Source organism: Mirounga angustirostris, unplaced genomic scaffold, assembly GCF_029215605.1.
Source record: "Mirounga angustirostris isolate CCGP_5_RB_7025 unplaced genomic scaffold, mMirAng1.0.hap1 SCAF_7, whole genome shotgun sequence".
NCBI classification, from domain to species: domain Eukaryota; kingdom Metazoa; phylum Chordata; class Mammalia; order Carnivora; family Phocidae; genus Mirounga; species Mirounga angustirostris.
Window position 1 is genome coordinate 115,985,823 of NW_026991715.1, and position 26,835 is coordinate 116,012,657.

Genomic DNA, 26,835 nt, shown 5'->3' on the forward strand with positions numbered 1-26,835 from the left:
TCTGTGGTTGTGACTGCACTGCCAGCCCAATCCACATTTAATATTTTTTGCTTGTTTGATGCATGCATAAGTGCAGGATGTGAGTCTGCAACCTCTTTGCAAATAAAGTCAAAGTCACGGTCCCTTGTTGCCTATTGCCAACCACAAACAGTGATGTTTGCTCTTCCACAAAGGAAGGGAAGAGAGCAGGTGGCAAGGTGGGAGTGGCATGGCTGATGACCGAGGAGCGAGCGTGGCTGTGGCCGAGGAGCGTGGCCGTGGCTGAGGAGCATGGCCGTGGCTGAGGAGCATGGCCGTGGCCATCTCCCTGTTGCCTCCCTTAATGGCTGGCAGCAATTCTTTGATGTGTGGCATAGGACCATGATATCAGAACTAGCCTGATATCAGAAAATGGCTGGGGAGTCTCTCAGGCAGGGCGCTAAAGACTTCAGACTCTGGCACAGCCCTTGAGATATCTAAAAATCTCTCACATACACATGGCCTCATTTGCCCCTATAACACTCCTGTGAAATAGAATATTGTCTCCCTTTTATTAATGAAAAAGTCTGAAACAAACAAAAAACATTTAGTAACATCAATTTACTGAGTAATAGCTAGCATGTGAGGAGTTAGAGCTCATGATCTCCTAGTTCCTCTGCCTAGTTCCTAGTTCCTTTTGTACTTCAGCATAATGACCCTGTGTGCACACGCTCCGTTATTTACAGAGCAGCCAGTAGTAGTAATTAGTAATTTCACTGTTCTGAGAAGTACCGCAAGAAGATGCAGAAGACATTTTCTCTTTCATCTCAGGTACCATCTGAAGGACTTGAGTCAACTGAAAAATTGTTTCATCAGTTAATCATGTACCTATAGGCCCCCTAATAAGCAGCCATAAAATACCTAACAACCAAGTACACCACGTCCTCAAACCTACAAGATCTAAAATGTCTAAGTGAATGTTTTCTGTAAGTCAATCTCTTTAAGAGAATCTTTTATCCCAGTGGAGATGGTGGCATTGATTGAAATGATTTTGTAAACTTTTTTTTTTTTTTAATTCTCAGGAAGTTACCCAGAAAATCTAGTCTCAGCACCTTATAGGAATGGGACCACAAAATGGCAAGAATCTAGCTTGACTGATCACCTCAATAAATTGACCTGACTCCATGTGTCTTGACTTTTTGAAGAATCAAATCCACCTTTAAATAAAAAAGTTTGGCCATCACTGGCAACATTAACAGGGAGTATCGGGGCGCCTGGCTGGCTCAGTCAGTGGAGCATGTGACTCTTGACCTTGGGGTTGTGGGTTCGAAACCCTTGATGGGTATAGAAATTACTTAAAATCTTTTTTAAAAAAGGAAGTGTCATAGTATAATAATTACATAGGCTATGAAGGATGAAGCCTACCAAGATGGCTGGAGGGTGATGTTCCCTGGAAGGTATTTTTTAAAAAATTTATAAGAAATCATAAGTCCTGTGACTATGTTATCACACCTTGTATTTTTCTAATGCCGTGTTACTCTTAACTGACTTTATTCAGTAAATATATTTTTTTAATGTGTCAGTCTTAAGTATGATCTGTGCATTGTTTTCCTCCCAGGTGAAGTTTTCATTAAAATGATGCACTCAAAACAATGCACTTCATTTTTTAAAAGCACATGTGAAATATTGTAGTTTATGTAATGTTGTTCGGTTCTTGAAGTATTTGGACATTTAAAACACAGTTTTCAACAGAGACAAATGAAATATATTTGGGGGGGACTCTTGATTGAATGCTCAATTTCTTTCTGATTCCAATCCCTGGCCAATCCAATATATTTATATTTGTCCTTGAATCACACAGCTCTTGAATCCCCTATTGCTCCTCCCTGCTCTTCAACTCCTACTGAGGTCAGTGAGAGGTCAGCTAAACCTAAATAATGGCTTCTTGTTTATGACTAATAATTTCAAAAGTTACTTCATAACCACATGAGAAGTTATACTTCACTTGTGTGGTCTGAGTGTTCAGTATTTTTAGAGCATTCTCATAAGGCTTCCTTTCTGTGAGATGAGGTAAGGTTATTTGGAAGATAATATTCAGAAATATCTTAGATACCATTTCAAAGCCTCTGTCTTTTCTATGTCCTTTATCTGCTCACCATATAGAGAAGAGGAACTTGACAGCAATGTTAAATAAATATTTTTCTTCTCCCACAAGGAAAAACACATTTCTTCCTTTGACACATAAACTATGACACATAATTGTCCTGGAGTCTTCTAGAATGCATGTGGTATTTCCACAGTTTCAGCACAGCTATCTGCTCTACTTAACAGGTCATTTTTTTAGTTAGCTAGTCTGTGTCTGGCTCTCAGCTGACTCACCAGAGCTGAACGACTTGCCCAAAGGCACCAACAGACACATCGGTGATAGAATCCCCATTTAAGTCACCATAACCATCCAAAGATCTCCCAAAGTACTGGAGCTGGCTCCTAAAGGCTCCATCGGATCCCAAGATTTTCTGAAAGAGCAAGTTTGACATGAAAGTGTAATGTGTAACAACTGAAATGGGGGGGAAAAAAAGGAGCTTCTATACTGTACTGTTAGATTTTCTATATAGCCACTTCAAGTTGTTTTATTCTCCACACAATCCCACTGATTTTTCAATCACAGCTTTTCTCATCTGTTTATCATGCTTGCAGCCACATTAAAGAAACAGCATGAATCTTTAAACATAAAATCACAAAGCAGCAGACCACTGGGCTGAGCAGGATTTGAAGCGAGCTCAGGTATGATTGCTCTCCTAGACCACGTCTTTTAGGACTTCCCTGGAAAGTTGCCTGATCAATGAGGCCCCCTTGGTCACCCTTTAAACTACCTAATAACTCCCATCCCTTAACATTTAAAATTTTTTTTAAATGCCTTATCATTTATTATGATCTGGAACACTTTATCTCACTTACCTTATTTTCCCCTCTGTCTCCTCCACAAAAAATGTAAGATCCACAAAGAGCAGAATTTTATCTGTCCTGTTCTTTTAAGATTTTATTTATTTATTTGACAAAGGTCGAGAGAGAACACAAGTAGGCAGAGAGGCAGGCAGAGGGAGAGAGAGAGGGAGAAGCAGGCTCCCTGCTGAGGAAGGAGCCTGACACAGGGCTCGATCCCAGAACCCTGGGATTATGACCTGAGCCAAAGGCAACCGCTTAACCGCTGTCACCCACCCAGGCACCCCACCTGTCCTGTTCTTTACAGTATCTCCAGACCCAGGACAGTGCTTGACACAGAGTAGGAGGCTCACTAAATGTTTGCTTAATGAACAAATACAGTTCTAAAATAAGTGGGATGGATCAGATTGTCTGCATGGTACTCTGTCACTCTAACATGATGATACTCACAAGTGAATGCATCACTATGGAACTCCACGGATTACCTGAGAATATCTAATGCGAATGGTGCTCTCGTGACCGTTGTAGATATACACAGCTCCAGAGTTCTGATTTTCCAAAGGTGAACCAACTATTACATCGTTAAAGCCATCCATGTTGATATCTGAAAGAGCTGCAATCGCTGAACCAAACCGAGCATTTTCAACACCCTCAGGGCCTTCAAGAAATTGGTGCCAATTCAAAACGCCCTTGCAAAGGGGAAGAGAGGGATGATTAAAGCAAACCTTCCAACTTTTATCATTAAAATTCACAGCAAATGATGCCCAAACCAATTTGTAAACTGTTAAAAGCAGACAGGATTTCAAACCTAGATTTCAAAATTCTCTATGATGAGAATTATAAATGAGAATTCTAGCAAGTAAGCTCATAGGATGTGTGCTCATAAACCAAAGTGAAAGGAGCAAATTCCCTACTGTGGCTGCACAACCTACATAACACTGCCCATATCTTTGCCTCTTTTCCCCCCTTAATATTAGAATCTTTACCTGTTTCCGAAACTTTTAAAATTTGCTGATGAAAATCTAGTATCTTGCATAAAATTAAGATGGAGACACAACAAAAAACACAGTATCTTATTTTAGACCTTTTGTTAAAAATTACTGAACAGTGGCATAATTATAATGGGACAGGAAGTAGAAAATGATACCATTAGGTTCCAGTTCAAGATGGTAACCCTGAACTCACCCCTTTTCCCTGGAACCCATCAAATTACACCTATTAATAGAACAATTCCTCCTGAAAAACAAAACAAAAAGACAAAAAACAACCGAGGGCTGACTGATCAGCTACTGAACAACCAAAGATAGAGAAAATGGCAAAAGAACACAAAGAGAGGCAGAGACACAGTAACAAAGGAAAACTGATGCTGTGGGGATGCAGAGTATGGTGAGGGCAGGCATAAATTCCTCTGTCCTTGGGCACAGAAAATAAGCCATAATTTAAAAGAGCAATTAGCATCTGAAAGAGACAACACTAGAACTCTGCCACATTGTGGAGGAGCTGCAGGCTAAGCTCTCCAAGTCAGAGGGACTGGAAAATGATGGTTTACATTATTACCATTCCACCTTAAAACTTCGGTCAGAACAGGGTCTGATCAGTAAATGAGCAGGTCTGGTTGTCTCTGTGAGCTCTCAACCTCACTGACCTCAACAAGCCCACGGTCCTCAAGCCCACACCAGTCTCAGTGGTGTGGTGCTGGGACACAGAAAAAAAGCCACAGTTTAAAAGGGCCAAGGAGCAGTGGGAACACTCTCTCCCCCTCCACTTTTAAGGCCCAGACTGGAGCAAGGGTCCAAACACAATCACCGTGGATTTAGATGCCATAACATACAGGTTCCAACCCCATAAATGGTAGGGTTCAGTCATCAGAGGGGGCTTGCAACATCAGCAAGCCCAGGGTCCATCAGCCCATACCAGCCTCTGTGGTGCCAGGGCACAGAAAATAAGCTGTGTAATTTTAGTTCTTTTTGTTTTTCTTGTTTGTTTGTTTTAATTTTTTAATTAAAACAAGTTTTTATTTTTAAATTAAAAACTTTTATTTCCTCCTTTCTTTTTCTTTCAAATTTTATTATTTTCTTTTTTCTGCAAAAAGCCACAGTTTAAATAACTAGCATATACAGCCACAGCTCCAGCCACCAGAAAAGTCACCAAGCACACACAGTCTGCAAAGGGACACCAACCTTCAAGTTTAGGAGCAGTAGCTGTTCTGCCTAATCCACAGAAACAAACACAGAAAGTCAAGCAAAATGTGGAGACAGAGGAATTTGCTCCAAAAGAAAGGGGGAAAAAAAACCCTCAGAAAAACAACTAAATGAAACAGAGATAAGCAACATGCCTGATAAAGAATTTAATAATTGTGAAGATAACAGGGCTGGAGAAAAAAGTGGAATATCTTAGTGAGACTTTCAATAAAGATATAGAAAATATTAAAAAGAAACAATCAGAGTTGAAGAATACAATAACTGAAATAACAGGGAATTAACAGTAGATTAGAGGATGCAGAAGAACATACCAGCAACCTGGATGGCAGGGTAATGGAGAACAACACAAGCTGAACAGCAAAAAGAGAAAAGAATTAAAAAAAAAAAAAAAAAAAAGAAAAGATAGATTAAGAGATCTCATGGATGACAAAATGAACAAACATTTGCATTCTAGGGGTCCCAGAAAAAGAGAGGAAGGTGTAGAAAACTTATTTGAAGAAATAATTGAAAACTTCCCTAATCTAGGGAAGGAAATAGACATCCAAGTCCAAAAAGTACAGAGAGTTCCAAACAAGATGAACCCAAGGAGGTCCACACAATGGCACATAATTAAAATGTCAAAGGTTAAAGATAAAGAGAGAATTTTAAAAGCAGCAAGAAAGGAACAAAAAGTTACTTAGAAAGGAAAATCTATAAGGCAATCAGCTGATTTTTCTGCAGAAACTTTGAGTATATCCTGCCACTTTCTTCTGGCTTGCAAAGTGCTGAAAGGAAAACAAAACAAAACAAAACATACAGCCAAGAATACTCTACCAGACAAGATTATCATCCAGATTTGAAGGAGAGATGAAGAGTTTCCTGGACAAATGAAAGAAAAAGGAGTTCATCACCACTAAAGCAGCCTTACAAGAAAAAATAAAGGGACTTCTTTAAGTGGAAAAGAAATGGCCATAATTAGAGATAAGAAAATTATGAATAAAAAATGTAAAATATGACAACATACACATAAAATGTAGAGAAGGGAGTAAAAAGGGAAGAAAAGGGGAAAAAGAAAAAGCCCCCCCCCCACCTTTGGAATGCCTTTGAACTTAAATGACCATCAAATTAATATAGACTGCTCTTTACTTGGAATGTTCTATGTGAACTTCATAGTAACCACAAGCACAAAACCTATGATAGACACACAAAAAAGAAAGAGGAAGAAAGCTAAATATAACACTATAGAAACTCACCAGTCACAAAGAAGAAGAAAAAGGAATAAAACAACCAGAAAACAAATTTTTAAAATGACAAAAAGTATCAATAATCACTTTACATGTAAATGGCCTAAATGCTCCAACCAAAAGACATAGGGTGACAGTAGATAAAAAAACAAGACCCATCTATATGCTGCCTACAAGAAACTCACACCTCAGACCTAAAGACATATACAGACGGAAAGTGAAGGGATGGAGAAAGATTCACCAAACAAATGGAAGTGAAAAAAAGCTGGGTGTAAGTAGCAATACTTACATCAGACAAAATAGACTTTAAAACAAAGACTGTAACAACAATTATTACATAATGACAAAAGGATCAATCCAACAAGAGGATATAACCATTATAAATATCTATACACTCAACACTGGAGCACCGAAATACATAAAGCAAACATAAATGGACATAAAGAGAGAAATTCATGGTTAGTAGGGGACTTTAACACCCCACTTCTGTCTGGACCATCCAGACAGAAAAATCAATAAGGAAACAATGTCTTTGACCATCTTTGGACCAGATGGACATAACAGATATATATGGAACATTCTATCCCAAAACAGAGTACTCACTCTTTTCAAGCACACATGGAACACTCTCCAGAATAGATTACATACCAGGCCATAAAACAAGCCTCAATAAATTTAAGAAGATTGAAATCATACCATGCATCTTTTCTGATCACAACAGTATGAAACTAAAAATAAGTCACAAGAAAAAAGGAAAAAACACAAACATATGGAGATTACACACCATGATACAGAACAACCAATAGGTTAAAATGAAGCAATCAAAGAAGAAATAAAATACATGAAGATGAATGAAAATGAAAACACAATGGTCCAAAATCTTTGGGATGCAGCAGAAGTGGTTCTAAGAGAGAAGTATACAGTATACAGTGATACAGGCCTACCTCAAGAAATAAGAAAAAAGCTCAAACAATCAAAACTCACACCTAAAGGAACTAGAGAAAGAAGAACAAACAAAACCAAAGGAAACACTAAAGATCAGAGCAGAAATAAAACACCTAGAAACAACAACAACAAAAAAAAAAAAAGAAAAAAAAATCAGTGAAACGGAGTTGGTTCTTTGAAAAGGTAAACAAAATTGACAAACCCTTGGCCACATTCATCAAGGAAAAAAAATGACCCAAATTAAAAAAAAAAAAATCAGAAATGAGAAGAGCTGATACCACAGAAATACAAAGGATTGTAAGTGAATACTATAAAAAATTATATACCAACAAATGGGACAACTTAGATGAAATGGTTAAATTCCTAGAAACATACAGTCTTCCAAAACTGAACCAGGGAGAAATAGAACATCTGAAGAGACCAATTACAAGTGACAAAATTGAATGGCAATCAAAAAAATATCCAAAAAAAAAAAAGAAAAGAAAAGAAAAAGTCCAGGACCAGATGGATTCACAGGGGAATTCTACCAGACACTTAAAGAGTAATACCTATTCTCCTCAAACTATTTCAAACAACAGAAGAGAAAGGGAAGCTTCCAAATACATTCTATGAGGCCAGTATTACCCTGATACCAAAAGCAGGCAAAGACACCACAAAAATAAAACTATAGGCCCGGGGAGGCGGAGCAAGATGGCGGAGGAGTAGGAGACCTGGATTTCGTCTCCCCTCAGGAATTCAGCTGGATAGGGATCAAACCATTCTGAACACCTACAAACTCAACAGGAGATCGAAGAAAAGAAGAGCAACAACTCTCTGAACAGAAAAGCGACCACGTTCTGGAAGGTAGGACGTGGGGAGAAGGGAATCCGAGGCGATATTCGGGAGGATAGACGGCGGGAGAGGGGCCTCCGTCGGCCGCTTCTGGCAAGTGATAGAGCCGCGGAGCACAAAATCGGAACTTTTAGAAGTCTGCTCCGCTGAGGGACGTCACTCTGGTGGCTAAGCGGGAGGTGGAACCCTCCGGGACAGTGTGGTCTCAGGACCCTCGGGGTCACAGAAAGACCGGGGGTGCCTGAGTGTGGCAGAGCTCCCCCAGGTATCGGAGCAGGGAAGCCGGCTGCAAAGACGGAACGGAGGAGTGGGCTCTCCAGCTCGGGGTGGCCATTAACCGTGATCCGCAGCACAGTCGGGCCCCTGCTCCTCCAGCAGGGACCCAACAAGCAGCAGATCCGGGGAGACTCTCCTTCCTCCCCAGGGAGGAGCAGCATGGGAGCGCTCCGCAGGGATCGGCTGGGTTTGGAGACTCCACCCGGGGTCGGGTGCCAGAGATAGAAACGCGCGGTCACAGGCCTGGCGAGCACGGAGTGCGGCGGAGACCGGGGAGGCGGGAGTGACCGACGGCTTTTCTCTGGGGGCTCACTGAGGAGCGGGGCCCCGAGTTCTCGGCTCCTCCAGGGCAGAGATTGGGAGGCTGCCATTTTCACTCTCGTCTTCCAAAGCTGTATGGAAAGCTTGCAGGGAACAAAAGCTCCGGAGAGTAAACCCAAGCAGATTACTTAGCCCGACCCGGCAAGGGCAGGGCAATTCCGCCTCCAGCAAAGACATTTGGGAACCACGGCAACAGGCCCCTCCCCAGAAGATCAGCGACAACAGCCAGCCAAGACCAAGTTTACCGATCAATGAGAACGGCAGAACTCCAGTGCTAGGGGAATACAGCACATAGAATTCATGGCTTTTTACCATGATTCTTTAGTCTTTCAAAGTTAATTTTTTTTAACTGTCTTTTTTTAAAATTTTTCTTTCTCCCTTTTTCAACCAACATCTTATCAATCCCTTTTTTAAAAAAATATTTTTTATTTTTCATTTTTAGAGTCATATTCTCTCCCTTCATAGTAGTTACCCTTATTTTTGGTATATATATATATATGAAGGGGGGGAAATCGGAGGGATGGACGAACCATGAGAGACGATGGACTCTGAAAAACAAACTGAGGGTTCTAGAGGGGAGGGAGTTGGGAGGATGGGTTAGCCGGTGATGGGTATTAAAGAGGGCACGTTCTGCATGGAGCACTGGGTGTTATATGCAAACAATGAATCATGGAACACTACATCAAAAACTAAGGATGTAATGTGTGGTGATTAACATAACATAATAATAAAAAATAAATAAAATATAAAATAAAAAATAAAACACAGCCAGTGCCAATTAAAACTAAGAAAACAAAAACAAAACTATAGGCCCATATCCCTGATGAACATAGATACAAAAATCCTCCACAAAAAATATTAGCAAATTGCATACAATAATATGTTAAAACAATCATTCCTCATAATCAGGTAGGATTTATTCCAGGGACCGAAGAATGCTTCAATATTTGCAAATCAATCAATGTTCTACACCACACCAACAAAATGAAGGGTAAAAATCATGATCATCTTAATAGATGCAGAAAAAGCATGTGACAAGATTCAACCTCAATTTATGATAAAAACTCTCAACAAAGTGGGGGTAGATGGAATATACCTCAACATGATAAAGGCCATATGTGAAAAACCCACAGCTGACATCATACTCAATGGTGAAAAACAGAGCTTTCCCTCTGAGCTCAGGAATAGGATAAGGATGTTCACTAATCATTTTTATTCAACATAATACTGCAAGTCCTAGCCACAGCAATCAGACACAAAGAAGAAATAGAGGCATCCATGTTGGTAAAGAAGAAATTAAACTGTCATGATTTACAGACAACATGATACGATATATATACTATATATAGAAAAATCCTAAAGACTACACCAAAAACTTACTGGGAGTAATAAACAAATTTAGTAAGGTGGCAGGATACAAAATTAATACCCAGAAACCAGTAGCATTTCTGTACTCTAACAATGACGTTGCAAGAGAAATGTAAAAAACAGAACAACAAGAACAACAAAAAAACCCAACACCATTTACAACTGTGCCAAAAATAAAATATCTAGGAATAAACTTAACCAAATAGGTGAAAGACCTGTACTCCGAACAGTATAAAACACCGATGAAAGAAATTGAAGATGACACAATTGAAGTTGGACTAGAATATTGTTAAAATGTCCATATTGCCCAAAGCAATTTACAGATTCAATGCAATCTCTGTCAAAATACCAAGTGTTTTTCACAAAACCAGAACAAATACTAAAACTTGCACAAAACTATAGAAGACCCTTAATAGCCAAAGCAATCTTAAGAATGAAGCTGGATATATCACAGCTCCAGGTTTTAAGATATACTACAAAGCTGTAGTAATCAAAACACTGTGGTACTGGCACAAAAACAGACACATAGATCAAAGGAATAGAGACTCCAGAAATAAACCCATGATTATATGGTCAGTTGATCTATGATAAAGGATGCAAGAATATACAATGGGGAGAAGACAGTCTTTTAAATTAATAGTGCTGGGATTACTGGACAGCTACATGCTATAGAATGAAACTAGACCACTTTCTAACACGAAACACAAAAATAAACTCAAAACGGACTAAAGACATATATGTGAGACCTGAAACCATAAAAATCCTGTAAGAGGACACAGGCAGTAATTTCTCTGACATCAGCAATAGCAACATTTTTCTAGCTAGGTCTCCTGAGGCAAGGAAAACAAAAGCAAAAATAAACTATTGAGACTACACCAAAGTAAAAGGCTTCTGCACAGGGCACCTGGGTGGCTCAGTGGTTAAGTATCTGCCTTTGGCTCAGGTCATGATCCTGGGGTTCTAGGATCAAGCCTTGCTTTGGGCTCCCTGCTAAGTGGGGAGCCTGCTTCTCCCTCTGCCCCTTTCCCCTACTTGTGCTCTCTCTCAAATAAAATCTTAAAAAAATAAAACTAAAAGGCTTCTGCCCAGCAAAGGTTTGAAACCACTGACAAAACAAAAAGACAACCTACTGAATGGGAGAAGATACTTACAAATGATAGATCCAATAAGGGGTTAATATTCAAAATATATGAAGAACTTATACCACACCAAAAAACCAAACAATCCAATTAAAAAAATGGGCAGAGGACCTGAATAGACATTTTTCCAAAGAAAACATACAGATGGCCGACACATGGGAAGATGCTCAACATCACTCATCAGAGAAATACAAATCAAAACCACAATGAGATATCACCTGACAACAATTAGAATGGTTAAAATCAAGATGACAAGAAATAGCAAGTGTTGGCAAGGATGTGGAGAAAAAGGAATCCTTGTGCACTGTTGGTAGGAATGTAAATTGGTATAGCCACTGTGGAAAACAATGCAGTTTCCTCAAAAAATTAAATATAGAAATACCATATGATCCAATAATTTCACTATTGGGTATTTACGCAAAGAAAGCAAAAACACTAATTTGAAAAGATATATGCACCCTGTGTTTATTGCAGCATTATTTACAATAGCCAAGATATGGGGACAACCTGAGTGTCCATCAATAGACAAATGGATAAGGAAAATTTGTACACACACAGACACACAAATATTACACAACTATAAAAAAGGAGGAAATCGTGCCATTTGAGATAACATAGAACTAGAGGGTATTATGCAAAGTGAAATAGGTCAGTCAGAGAAAGAAATATTGCATGATTCCACTCATAAGTGGTCTCTAAAAAAAAAAAATGAAGCAAATGAATAAACAAAAAGCAGAAGCAGACCTATAAATACAGAGAACAAACTGGTGGTTGCCAGAGCCAGTGGGGGGGGGGGCCCTAGAGTGTCAGGCGAAATAGGTGAAGGGGAGAGGGAGATACAGGCTTCCAGTTGTGTCATGAGTAAGTCACAGGAATAATAAAAAAAAAAATTACAGCATAAGAAATACTGTGAATGAATTGATGATGTAAAGGGACAGATGGTAGCTATAATTGTGAATGAACATAGCATGATGTATAAACTTGTCAAATCACCTTGTTGTATACCTGAAACTAATGTAACATTGTGGGTCAACTATACTAAAAAAAAAAAAAAAGACTGTTTATGTCACATTATAAAAAATAATTCTGCCCAAAGACTTTTTGTTTTTTTTTTTTTCTTCTAGATTTTGAAATCAGGAATGGAAATATTTCATGACTTCACAAGAAAGTGATGCTTCTCAACCATGAAACTAGGTCAGTGTTGATTCTTCTCTATAATAATTTTACGGAAATCACTTTGTAACTGAGATTGACAAATTATTAGGAGATCTTCTCATCTTCAACAACTAATGATAATTCAGAATATTTGAGAAGTAACAAACATTTAAGAAACTAGGGATTTGTTAAATTTTTAAACAAGTATTTATGCCCCTTCCTTACTGAATACTCAATTATACATTCTTTATATGCTTTAGAATTTTTTTAAGTGGGGGGGGGAAGAGAGAGAGAGAGAGAACACGCTGAGTAGGGGGTGGGAGAGGGAGAGAGAGAATCTTAAGTAGGCTCCATGCTCAGTGAGGAGCCCGACTCAAGGCTCAATCTCATGACCCTGAGATCATGACTTGAGCCAAAATCAAGAGTTGGATGCCCAACAAACTGAGTCACCCAAGCACCCCTGCTTTAGAATTGTTCTAATTGCTCCTGTTTGAGAGCTAATTTTTGCATTCATTTAAATAAATAAGGTAGGACAAACTATCACAACAGCAAAACATAATATTTACTATATTAATCAGCTACCCTTTTTTTCCCCACCCTTTCTCCAGTTTTCTAGGTCAACTTGTGTCTTTAATTTTGGTTTTCTTTTCAGCTCCGAGTTCATTATACTATGGATGTGGATTTAAAGAGCTCAGTCTAGTTAGAGGCTGCTAAGTTTCAGGTGCAAGGACTAAAATTTCCAAGAGCTGCATATAACTGTTATATTAAACAACAGAATTTCCTGACAAACTAATGTAAAAAGCATCCAGGATTAAACAAAAATGTGCAAAGTGCCTGGTACAATTTGTCCTTTTCACTGTAAAATGTTAATAAGATAGTTTGTTCTGTTATTATGATCTCTTTACAGTGAAGAGAATAATTGAAGGAGGTACTTGGGAAATACACAGATGTTTGTATGTGCATGCATTTCAAAAATGACAATACTTTGGGTATATATTATATATATATCTTATATGTTCAAAGACCTTTCATAGAAAACGGCAGTGCAATAAACTCTTTCTCTGAAGGTTATGATTTTTAATGTGATTTTAAAAATTATAAATAATGGTTATATCCTCAAAATGATGAAATATAAACCATACTACATATGAAAATCATTCAATAATTCTTATTCTGCAAAAATGCAGATTGACTTTTATTTACCAATACCGAAGTAAATTAAACTAAGTCAGTTTAATAATTTTTCTTACCCTTGTGATGGTAAACAGGTAGACTCTTCCTTCCTCTTTCTTTAAGTCGTTCATGTACATTGGTGCACCCACCAAGAGCACATCTGTAATGGTGTCTTTATTCACATCGATGGAACACAGCACACTCCCAAAATAGGAGCCGATCTGGAATGAGAAAGCCTATTAACCTTAGGATTCCTAGGACTCCTATACTCCTGATGTTACACTGAACTTTCATTTACTCATTCAACAAACAAAAGTCGAGTGGAACTGTCCATGGCATGATATTGGACGGGAGGGAAGTTCTCAGATGGAGTGGGACCGAGGACCAGGTGGAGATCCAGTGAAGGAAGAGAGGTTGGCCATCTGAATGTTCAGTGCATGCCTACGTGACTACCTCTGCAGGATTCAGAAACGGGTAAGAAAGCATTCGTTCTAGGGGCACCTGAGTGGCTCAGTCGTTAAGCGTCTGCCTTCGGCTCAGGTCATGATCCCGGGGTCCTGGGATCGAGCACCGCATCGGGCTCCCTGCTCAGCGGGGAGCCTGCTTCTCCCTCTCCCACTCCCCCCTGCTTGTGTTTCTGCCCTTGCTCTCTCTCTCTGTCAAATAAATAAATAAAATCTTTAAAAAAAAAAAAAAAAGCATTCGTTCTAGAACACGGTCATCGTTTTTCTCAAAATAAAAGCACCCTTCTTTAAAGTAGTAAAGAGGAGAGAAAAATATGTGACCATAGCTGGTTTGTGGTCAGGGAAGTCAAAGACTCATGTCCTCTTACTCCTGGAAAATCCATAGAGACAGGAGCATCACACTTAATCCCGGAGAAGGGAAATCTAAATGGTTGGTTTCTGACTCAAGGAAGGAAAATTTCTGTTGGTTGTCAGAGATCAGGGTTGCCCATTTCAGGGGCGCCTGGGTGGCTCAGTCGTTAAGCGTCTGCCTTCGGCTCGGGTCATGATCCTGCAGTCCCGGGATCGAGCCCCACATCGGGCTCCCTGCTCGGCGGGAAGCCTGCTTCTCCCTCTCCCACTCCCCCTGCTTGTGTTCCTGCTCTCGCTGTGTCTCTGTCAAATAAATAAATAAAATCTTTAAAAAAAAAAAAACTGCTTAGTAAGGAAATAGGAATCTGTCAGCTGGCCTCCGCTCCAGCAGGCCACGACTGGGAGTCATCAGCGGTTCTGACTACCAAACGGTCATGCTGAGGAGAAAGCGGTAGAAAAGAGAGTTGCTTTAATTTTAGAAACCTCAAAGCCACAGGACACCTAGACAGGCCCAGACATAGTAGCTCAGTTTTGACAATGCTGTACTGTTCTCTTGTCATTTTTCCTCTAGATCATTGGCTCTTTTTTTTTTTTTAATATTTTATTTATTTGACAGAGAGATAGCGAGAGCAGGAACACAAGCAGGGGGAGTGGGAGAGGGAGAAGCAGGCCTCCCACTGAGCAGGGAGCCCGATGTGGGACTCGATCCTGGGACTCTGGGATCATGACCCGAGCCAAAGGCAGACGCCCAATGACTGAGCCACCCAGGCGCCCCCGATCATTGGCTCTTAGTAGGAGCTTCCAACAGAGCCACGGTCGGTGCCTGTCATTAGGATCAAATAAGACCCAGGTGTTATCAATCGGGGGGAGTCAAAACCTTGCAGTTGGATATAACCAAACAGCATAGGCTTTGAGGCTGCACAGGACAGGGTTTTAATGACAACTCAACCCTATGAAAGCTATTTGACCTTAGGAGGGTAAGCTCTCAGTAACCTGTTAGAAGAGGATGGTAGATCTCAGTGTTGTGAAGATTTAAGGAATATATATATATTTTTAATTTTATTTAAGTTCAATTAACATATAGTGTGTTATTAGTTTCAGAGGTAGAGGTCAGTGATTCATCCAGTTGCATGTAACACCCAGTGCCCATGACATCACGTGCCCTCCTTTATGCCCATCACCCAGTTATTGATTTAAGGAATATTCAAGTAAATACAGATTACAGAACCAGCCACAGGTCGGTACTCAGTAAAAGCTAGTTTCCATTTCTATCAACTCCCACTCCTCCTCTGCCCCAGTCGTCCCTACAATTTCACCTGCTACACCATGGCATTTACCTGGTCACCTCGGTGAGCCTGAATAACCGTGACATTGCCATTCTCATTAACACTGTAGAGCACGATCTGGCCGGTATAATTTGCCCGAGGAGCACCAGCAACAAAATGGAGGTCTTTTTCAGTCGAAATTGCAGCCACAGAGTAACCTAGGAGAGAAGAGGTTGCAGAGTAGGTACTATTGAAATGCTCAGCCAGATAGGCTCGAAAAGTTAGTAGAGATGACCAGAGGTCCCTTTTCGTTGCACAGTGGGGGGCAGGGGAGTGTGTTAGAAGGTGGAGGACGGTCAGTAGTGTATCCTCCAGACTGAGAAGGTATTTTAATGCTGAAACACAAAGCAAGCCGCTCCGTATTGTTTACGGGGTTTTTTTTTGTTTTTTTTTTCGGTGTAACTTACTGACAAGGGCAATCCAGCAGGCAGGCAGGCAGGCAGGCACAGACGGACGGACGGACAATCCAAGACACTATGCAACTACTCTCCACCCCTACTTAGAGCTTCATCTCCAGCTTTTATGGAGCAACAGACATGGTGGTGAGGTCACAGGGTCGTTAGCTAAAGTGGTAGAATCTGTGTGCTGGAGAAGAGCTCAACGCAGAAGGCCAAGGATGGAGTCACTGTTGTCAGCACTCGTTCCCGGGGGATGCACAGTTCCCAGTGTCCCTGGGCGCATCCCTGCGGGCTCATCTTCCTTTTCCTAAGATGAACTGCTCCTGCCCTGTGACGGAAGCACTGCCCTGCAGAGGTAGGACACCTACCTATAAACCAGGCCCTAGATTCGGGGTTGTCCCATCAGCCGCTCATGAGCTTGGCACTGAACAAGTATTTCTTGAATGGATAATTACATGAATTTAAAAGGTAATGTCACGCAGTGTAACGAACATAGGCTTTGGAATCACACCGTCCCAGGTTCGAATTCTGGATTTGCCACTTACTAAGTTATTTACCTTTGGGAAAGTTATTAACCTCTTGGGCTCTCAAAGTAAAATGGGGATAATAATACTTTCTTCAAAGGGTTGTTGGAAGGATTTTTTTTTTCTTAAGTAGTTTCCACACCCAGCTTGGGGCCCAATGCAGGGCTTGAACTCATGACCCTGAGATCAAGACCTGAACTGAGATCAAGAGTCAGACACTCAACCAACTGAGGCACCTAGGCATCCCTGGAAAGATTAAAATGTTTATGTAGATAGATTTGCCAGCTCAGGAACTGTCCCATAGTAGGTGCTCAAAATCCGTGGCTGCTTATTATAGGAATAAAAAGACTAAGAACTCTAAAGTAATATAAGACTACCACTTACTATATTGGCTTTTAGGAACTGTTTCCATTTTAGAGAAGCACAATCACAGCTGCTTGAACAGCCAGAAGAGATCAGCAAGTGTAATACAGTGTGTCATTAAAGTTTTAGGATAAGGCCCGATTTGCAAAGAGGCAACATAAACATGTGCAATAAATAGAATAATTAGATGACACTTCAAGGGCTTTGCTGAACAGATCCCGAGATTCGGCAAGGGGCTCGTTTTAAAAAAGGGAACTTAAATTTGCTGAGTCAAATGCTGCTATGCCTTACCTAAATACGAACTGTGATTTTTATCTTGCAGAATTTGGTCAAAGGCTTGGTTAGGAAAGATCAAATGTCCATGAGATGTCTGCTGGACAACAGTCCCGCTCCAGGCATAAGCTCCTACTGCACCCAGCATCAGAATATCCTGAAATAATTGAAAAATGAAGATCATGAGCACAAACTACCTTTAAAGCACAAGAATGCAGCGTATGCAAAACATTGAAATAAATGGTCTAGATTTAAGGAGAAAATGATGAAGTAAAATGTATATGAATGTATGCTGATATATATCCACATTGTTCTACTATATTTTGTGCTGGAAAACCAGCCTTCCCCCAGGCCATGTTACCTTGATACATTCTGTAGATAAATCTCTACTACCCTACAGGAGGAGCACATAGCCATCTTCCAATTTCCATTCAAAGGTGTACATGGACAAATGCCGAACAGTTGTGAGCCTCCTGTCCCACATATTCATGAGTAAAGCTCAGGGTGGGATGTGAGGCATGCTTGAGAAGTAGGAAGTGCGGTTGGCAGAGGAGGAGAGGTGGGGCCCTGCTGCTATCCAGCCACGTCCTCTTGGGAGGCCCTCTTCTGACCTATTCTATTTTCCAATGTTCTTCCTCTTTCCTCTTGACCCCTTCTCAAATGTTCCTCCATCATCTATATCCTAGTCCATCTATTGGAAGATAGCAGAGCTACAATGATTCATCCAGTTGCATATAACACCCTATGTTACCATAGGGTGACATTCTATCTACTTGGAGAACAGCCATGGGTCAGCACAGCACCAGGAGAGGCTGGTACACAAACCAGGACAGGATGCTCTGGACTGACTCAAAATCCAACCAGGATCGTCAAAGCTGAAAGTCATCGTAGAGGGCAGGGTTTGTCAGGATGGGATTTATTATTTTTAAGTTTTTGATCTTAGATCTCAGAAAACATCAAAGATATGGATTTTGGATTGAAAAATATAAGCCATTAAAAATAGAGCAAAAAGGAAAATGTGTCCCATTTTGAGGACAAGAGACCATGAAATTGTGTTAATGCCTGTCATAAATTTGGGACTCCACATCAGTGTGCAGGAAGGGACTTCAGGACATGTACAAAAACCTCAGGAAGTTGTGTGCGGTATTTCTGAGGGAAAAACCCATAACTTTTACGAGCATTCCTAACTATTGGTGATCCAGACGAAGTCAGCACCTTTACTTCTAGAGCAAAAAACCAAGCCATTCCTGGTCCGTCCTTCTGGCAATCAAGTCCTCTGAGTTCATACTGTTCCCTAAGCTTTTCCAGTGTTGCCCATCTCTGTGTCCCCCTACTGCTCCACTGGGACCCTGAGCAGAATTGGAACCAGAGCCTGGGGAAGTGGATGTTTATGAGAAGGAAGAACACATTTTCTGAGCTAAGAAAGCTTTCCATCTCACATGTTTCCTAACTTCTCACTTTTTTCAACTATCTTCTGTCTCTGCTTGTTGAAAAGAGATACTCGGCACCTCAGAATTCAAGAGTGGCAGTGATGACAGGAGTTTGTGTTTTGTGTTTCGTTTTTTTAAAGATTTATTTATTTATTTGAGTGAGGGAGTGTGTATGCAAGAGCTGGGGGAGGGGAAGAGAGAGAGAGAGAGAGAGAATCTCAAGCAGACATGCCACTGAGCATGGGGTGGGCCCAATCCTAAGACCCTGGGATCATGACCTGAGCTAAAATCAGGAGTCACTTAACCAACTGAGCCACCCAGGTGCCCCAAGAGTTTGTGTTTTTAAATAAACTTTTCCAGTAGTTAATTGATTTAAAGGAAATTCCTGCAACGATAATCCCTTGAGTTAATATAGTGCCTGTCCCTTGGAGTACTCATACACATTGCATATTACCATTTCTTCCATAAAAAATCCCCGTGAAACAGGGAAGGGAAGGCGTTATTATCCTTCATCTTTTAGATGACAAATCAGCAGCACAAAGAAACCGAATGACTATGACTGGGAATCAGAACTGTTGATCGCTAGATGGCTGTTTTTTCCACTCTCTATATAAAGCTACTGTGCCCCAAAGTGTTCAGCCAAATGACAGCATGGCCGGAAGTTATCTGATATACACACGTTCTGAGGAGAGTAATCTGCGCTGATTCCCACTTGTGACATTTCCATCTGGAAGTTGTCTCCTCCTTGAACAGTACCTGGGAGATGGTAATTTCAAGAATTATATCACTGTCAGTTTTTAAATCAAATTTTCAAACACACATGCATGCGCATACACACACGAACACATGTGCACATGCACATATATGGACACACACACACATACCCCCACAGTGTTCTGATGTTCGCTCAAAAATATAGAGCTGGCAAATTCTGGGAGGGAGAAATCACTAAGGAAGTGTTCTAACAACAACCCACAAGACTTCCAAGGTAGTGTTTGAAATTGATGTTAATCTTGATCATGCATTAATGCACTTACTGGTATGCTTATGATGCTCCTGATATCAAAAACACTCAACATACGGGATGAGGTAAAATAAAACCTGAAGTGATGGCCTTTTTTAATAATTATTATTACTAGCTAAAAAACTAACTGAATTTTTAGCTTTTAAATATTGGTACTAGTAAGTGTACACACATCTTAGATGCAGTTGGAAGAGCCAGGCAGTTGATGTGTAATGAAGACCAAACAGATATTTATTTGGGTTAGGCTTCAGGATCCAGGGTTCAAGACTGAGTAGGAATTTTACCAGTTAGGAAGTTTGTCCTCTTTCTACATATGTGCTTGCCTCTGACACTCAAACCACAGGACCTAATTAGTATTAATTTTCCATACAGTGTGGTCAAATGATTACACTTCATTAATCTTCACAAAAAGGAATAAATTCCTGGACTACCACTTGGATATAGAGAGTGATATACATAATGTATACCATACGACACAGTCACTTGTTTAGAAGATGTAATAATGTATACAGGCTGAGTAGAGATAATTTTTTTAAAGGTTTTTATTTTTAAGTAATCTCTACACCCAACATGGGGCTTGAACTCACAACTCTAAGATCAAGAGTTGCATGCTACACTGACCAAGCCAGCCAGGTGCCCCAAGATAATATTTAATAAAGTAGAGCAGTGCTTCCCCAAAATCCAAAATAGCAGATAAGGCACAAAATCATTTCTAATTAGCATTTAGGTTGCATTGTGATTATTCATGTTCAGGCAACCACAAACAAGCATAAGTCATACCATAGGTAGCCAAATAATTTTATATTATTTTATATTATCTCAAGGCACATTAGATTTTGACAATGATTTCAACAACTCAGAAGTACCATTGGATGTTTAAAGAAGCAATAATATTTTTTGGGTAGAAATCTCCAGTGGATAATCAGGAGGTGAAGAAAAGACTAAGGAATGAATACTTAATTTAAGCAGTGCCCTTGGACCAAGTTTCTGAAAGAGAACTTGACCTATAATAGGTGCTCAGTAAAATAAGCTCTTTATTGCTGAGAGTTATTTGGGTTATTTGGGTTAACCAGGAACCAGAATTTGGGGACTTTTTACCAACTGGGAAGTGTGTTCCATACAGTGAGTTCTTGAATATGTGGTATTTCTACACTGACTAGACCTTCCAAGGCCATTTAAGTAAATTATTGTAGATCTGGGAAATAACAAGTTTCCTTGAAATCTGAACTATTAAAAATCTTCACTATGTTTTTCTAATTTTAAAAGTATACATGTTTGTTGTAAATGAATTCAAGAATTTCAGAAATTATGTAACAGTATAAAAAGGTAAAACTTTTAGATTATAAAAACTATGCAGGGTAAAAAGGTAAAACTGTTCACAGTTATAGTAGATATTACTAAATTGTCTTCCCCCCAAAGCTATACAATTTATAATCTTATCAATAGTGTATGAGCTTCTTTGCTTCCCCATAATATCTCCAAGATTATATATTACTATCTTTTAGGCACAAAGTAACATTGATTTAATTTACAATTTAAAATAATTACTGAAATTGGGAATATTTTCTTATGTTTATCAGCCATTTGTACCTTATCTTTTATGAACAACTCACTCATGTTGTCTATTTTAATTACTGATTCATAGGAGTTCTTTTCTTTTTTTTTTAGTCTTTAAGAATATTTTATCAAAATCTTTTCTTTTACAAATGGAGAAATAAAGGTCAACAGAATCGAAATGCTTTGCTTGAAGTCCACACCAAATTGGTGTAAAACAAAACCCAGGTCACCTGTCTAGCATTAGGGCCATAGAGAAAATCGTCACCATAGGAGTTCTTTTCATATAAGGTATATAAGTTAACATTAACAGAGCAAGAATACAGTAATAAAATCAAGAATTCTTGAAAAAAGTTTTTGAAAGATGTTCTTTTACCTTCAATGCTAAAAATTTGTTCTCCTAGTGTCCCAGCCTTTTCTAGTAGAGCGGCTTCATCAGACACGTTGAAAAAATATCTTTCTGTTGGAATACTGGCAATTGCTTTAATTTCTTTTATTAAATTTTTAGTATCAAGGGCGTTTCTGTTTAAGTACCCAAGAACCTTAAAAATAGAGGAAGAGGGGAAAAAAGTCATTATAGCTGTACTCCAATATCCCTACTAGCACTTTCTAGTATTTATTTCTGAACACAATAGGACCTCTGGAGAAGTAAATCCACACCCCCTTCGTCAACAGGACTGAAAATCAACAAGAAGCGAGACTGAGTGCAAATCTTTTCTATAAAGCTGTGAGCACCAAATGAGAAAGTGCAGTCTTGCGAAGTGATGTTATAAAGGAGCACTTACCCATCCACTGAAAGACAACTAAAAAGAAAATCTACTTACTGCTATGCCAAACCTCAGTATATTGTCATTGTTGCATTGATCAATCACGGCTTTCAACATTGAACCATCATGCGATTCACCGTCAGTTACAACCACCATTACTTTGGTGGCACCCGGTCGTCCTCCAGCCACTGCTGCATAAGCAGAATCTCTGTGGCAGATAAGATTAAAGACTCACGATCAAAAGATGAAGCTAATATGTGGACCTCTGGTTAGAAATATAAATGTGAAACTAACTTCTTTGAGCATGACCTACTGTGACTTAGAATTTCTCTCTATAGGTCTGGTGACATATTTACCTACATTCTATTTGCAGCTTATAGGGAAATATATATAAATCTTACTTGGCATTAACAATAATTTCCATAGTTTCTATGGCATGTGTGTGTGTATTTACATCAAGAATCCTTAAGATTATCTTCTGATAACAAAATTCAATTCATTAATATTAATCAACAGAGCAAAGATATTCAGTCCTATCACCAGTTTTACTCCCTGGATCTGCATTTACTTTCTCAATATGAAATTGCTTTTTAAAAAGTAATAAATATACTTGGTGAAAGAATGTCAAAGCATTTGGAAAGGTATAAAATAAAAATCTGACACCAAGCCACTGTTCCAAAGGTAACCACCTTTATCTGTTTGTTTCCTTATAGAAAACATTTTATTTAGATGTATATGCGTAATCTACTCCTCAAATGTTCATGCAAATGGGGACATAGGCTAGCCAATTATTTTTCATTTTTTAAAAAGACTTTATTCATTTATCTGACAGAGAGAGAGAGCACAAGCAGGGGGAGCAGCAGAGGGAGAGGGAGAAGCAGGGTCCCTGCTGAGCAAGGAGCCTGATGCAGGACTCCATCCCAAGACCCTGGGATCATGACCTGAGCTAGGGGCAGACACTTAACCAACTGAGCCACCCAGGTGCCCCAACACAGTAATTTTTCATTTTGATGGAGATCTTTCCACATAGGCACATACAAAGCTCTCTCTTTTAAGATTTTGACTTATTTATTTGAGAGAAAGAGCAAGAGAGAGTGCACAAGTAGTGAGGTGGGAAGGGGCAGAGGGAAAGGGAGAAGCAGACTCCTGCTAAGCAGGGAGTCTGATGTTGGGCTCAATCCCAGGACCTTGAGATCATGACCTGAGTCAAAGGCAGATGCCTAACTGACTGAGCCACCTAGGTGCCTCCAAAGCTCTCCTTTTTAATGGCTGCATAATATTTCATTATTTGGGGGTAACCGTAGTTTAACCAATTCTCCATTATTGTGCATTTAGGCCATTTTGAGTTTTACAAGTAATGCTGTAATAAATGTCCTTGTGTATATATCTTGGCATACTTTTCCAAATGTATTAGTAGGATAAAATCTTAGTAGTGAAATTACTGGGACAAAAGATTTACACATTTCAAACTTTGAAAGATATTGCAAAATTGGACTCTAAAAATTTCTACCAATTTGTATTTCCATAATGTAAAAGAATGCAAGTATCTCCATCTCCTTTCCTTAACAATGAGGATTATTAAACTTTTAAATTGGGGACATTCTGATAAGTGAGAATATATAATTGTCTTAATATGTGTTTTTTTCATTATGAAGAGATAATGAATATTTTTTTTAAAAGATTTTATTTATTTATTTGACAGAGAGAGACACAGCGAGAGAGGGAACACAAGCAGGGGGAGTGGGAGAGGGAGAAGCAGGCTCCCTGCAGAGCAGGGAGCCCAATGCGGGACTCGATCCCAAGACCCTGGGATCATGACCTGAGCTGAAGGCAGTCGCTTAACCAACTGAGCCACCCAGGCGCCCGAGATAATGAATATTTTATGTTTATTAGCCATTTGTATTTTTTCTCTATGAACTCTTGATTTTTCTTTTATCTTTGACCATTTTTCTTTGTATTGTTCATTATTTTCTAATTAGTAAGAGCTCTTTGTTAATTAAGAAAATCATCTTTTTCATATATATCACAAATATTTTCCTCAGTTCATTAATCTTTTAAATTTTAGTGGTATTACCTCTGTATATAAATTGCATATTTTGACATCAATTTTATTAGTTTTTTATGTGTATTCTTTTATATTTGACATGGTATTTTAAAAGGACCTCTTATCTCTAGACTTGTTTCTTTAATTTCCCAAGTTTCTCATAGTCCCTTAATAATTACATTTTCTTAGATTTAAATTTTGGTGCAGCTGAAATTTATTTTGATTCAAGGAGTGAGTCAGGAATTCAGCTTTATTTTGTTTCTAGATCGGTATCCAGTTGTCTAACAACTTTTTTCCTGTCTATTGGATACTCCTGTTGCACATTCTTTCTGGGGAATGCCACCCACTCCTTTGGACTACCTACCACCTGTATGATGACACCTTAAAGTCTACATCTATTTCCATTCATCTCTCCTATTTCATATTTATACATTCAATGCCTGCTGAATATTTTCACCTGAATGTGCAAGGGACACTTTAATTTCAACATGTTTAAAACTGAGAATATCATTTTATTCCCTAAAACTTTCCTACACAACAGAATGTTGAAGTGTAGAAAAATATTTCATATTTGTCACCCAGACAAATTTGAATACAGTACTCACATGAAATACCTGTTGAGTGAATTATACTCTTTATGACACATGGTAGAATTCATGTATGATTATAAGATTTCTGAGGGTAGAAACTGTGCCTCATTTGTTCTGATTAACTTCAGGTCTTGGAATAATAAATCATAACCATAGACAGTCAATGAAATAAGATTAATGGAAAATGGCAATATTTACTAAAAGAGTGTCAGAATTCTATTTGATGTTGTAAAGAAACAGACCAAGAGAAAGAAAGAAAGAAAGAAAGAAAGAAAGAAAGAAAGAAAGAAAGAAAGAAAGAAAGAAAGAAAGAAAGAAAAAAGAAATGAAGAAAAGAAAAGAGAAGAAAAGGTAATTAACTTCTGGAAGGTGTGAGTAAGAAGTTAGGTGATTCTCCTAACAATGGAAAGACTTCAATTAGCTTGGGAAATAGTGGTAAGAGCAAGATGATGGTACAGGAGAGAAAACCAAAGTTCTGAAAAGATGATAAAAGCCAAAAAGTCACATCTTAACAGACAGTGGCCATTCTTTTTGTGAGGAGATCTTACCAGGTCCCTGAGCTCCTTCCAGGGAAAAATACCACATCCATACTTCCTGCTGAAAACACAGGCCCTCTGCAGTTTGTAGCTCCTTCTAGGCCATTCTCCATGTCAACCTACTGTTCCTCTGAGTCTAGGTTACCAGGCCATAAAGGGCACTTTGCCAGTTAGCAACTGACCTATTAACTGGCCACAGCCTGTGAAATGGTGTGGCCCAAAAGAACATCTCAATAGGGACAATAGAGATTAACCAAATCAATCCACTTGTAGGAAATCCACTTTTGAGACATATAGGGAAAGTCACCAGTTGATAGAAACAGCAACTAACATATACACCCAGAAAAAAGGAGGGGCAGATACAATAGGAAATGCAGAAATAGGAAAGACAGGATACATGGTGACTGGCCAGACGTGTGCTACTAAGGAAGAACAAAAAGAATAAAGAAAACCTGCAAGTGCTTACTTTGAATGACTGAGGGGAAAGGCAGTAGCATGAATCAAAATGGAAAAGTCGTGAGCATGGGTAGGGAAAAGAATAAGGCTGGTTTAGGATGTACTGAATTTGATAAGTGAGCCAACACTCCAAATTAAACATCTCCAGCATCAGCTGGATGCCTGTGTGAATTCTGGGAGAGAGTTCAGAGCTGACCACATAGCAATGTGGTGACCTACACAGGGCTAATGGAGATGCCATGAGAGTGGAGACCATGCCTAAGAGGAAAGTGAGACAAAAAAAGAGGTCTCTGTTTAGTGAAGAAAAAATAGGAAAAGGAGCCAATGAAGAGGCAAAATTGTTGCAGAAAGTTGGCAGGGATTCTAAAAGTTGGTGATGTCATGGCAACTGGGGCTGGAAGAGCAGTGTGTGCTCATCAGCAGCAGATAGTGAGGGAAGCTAAAGAGGATGAAGTTTGAGGCAGGACCACTGGGTTGCTGGCTGATAAAGAGGCCCACGTTTACCTGGTGGCAAGCCATATGTTTCAAGGAAGTGGAGGGAGGGAGTAAAGACAATTTTTCAAGGAGTATGGTAGTGGAAGGAAGAAATGCACAACACAAGGACAAAGGCAGGAAGTGGGTTTAAGGGAAGGTGAAGTTATTTTTCTCATTTATTTTTTAAGAATAGGAGAATCTTTAGCATTTTTGTAAAGGTACGTGATTAAAACAGAGTGAAGATGAACGCAGGAGTGCTGAGAAAATAGAGAAACTGAGCTAAAAATTAAGAGCGTTGCATAGTTGTAACATTCACATTGCCCTGGGTTGTAATAAGCATAGTGAACCCATTCCATTTAATTCAGACTCCTAGGTCATTAACATTTAAGATTCTATGACCCTTCTTAATATGCATGAAGTGCTCCATTAGCTCAAGTCGTTTGTGGCCTTGATAAATATTAACAAATAATTGCAGATCGCTCCATTTCCTACTTAATCTAAGGTCTTTTAATGTCATTTCATCTACTTCATATACAATCTTTATTTTATTTTTTTTAAAGATTTTATTTATTTATTTGACAGAGAGAGAGACAGCGAGAGAGGGAACACAAGCAGGGGGAGTGGGAGAGGAAGAAGCAGGCTTCCCGCGGAGCAGGGAGCCTAATGCGGGGCTTGATCCCAGGATCCTGGGATCATGACCCGAGCCGAAGGCAGACGCTTAACGACTGA

General features: G+C 39.4%; 1 protein-coding gene across 1 annotated transcript in view; it reads right to left on the reverse strand.

Annotated features, from left to right (window-relative positions):
• Positions 1-26,835, reverse strand: part of ITGA2 (integrin subunit alpha 2) — a 102,669-nt gene that overhangs the window by 25,669 nt on the left and 50,165 nt on the right. Inside the window, exons 8-15 of the mRNA XM_045903519.3 lie at positions 22,064-22,214; positions 21,616-21,781; positions 19,341-19,417; positions 17,250-17,388; positions 15,686-15,831; positions 13,611-13,754; positions 3,387-3,590; positions 2,338-2,474 (exon numbers count right to left, since the gene is read on the reverse strand). Coding sequence (XP_045759475.1) covers positions 2,338-2,474; positions 3,387-3,590; positions 13,611-13,754; positions 15,686-15,831; positions 17,250-17,388; positions 19,341-19,417; positions 21,616-21,781; positions 22,064-22,214 — 1,164 coding nt within the window. The remainder of the gene's footprint in view (positions 1-2,337; positions 2,475-3,386; positions 3,591-13,610; positions 13,755-15,685; positions 15,832-17,249; positions 17,389-19,340; positions 19,418-21,615; positions 21,782-22,063; positions 22,215-26,835) is intronic.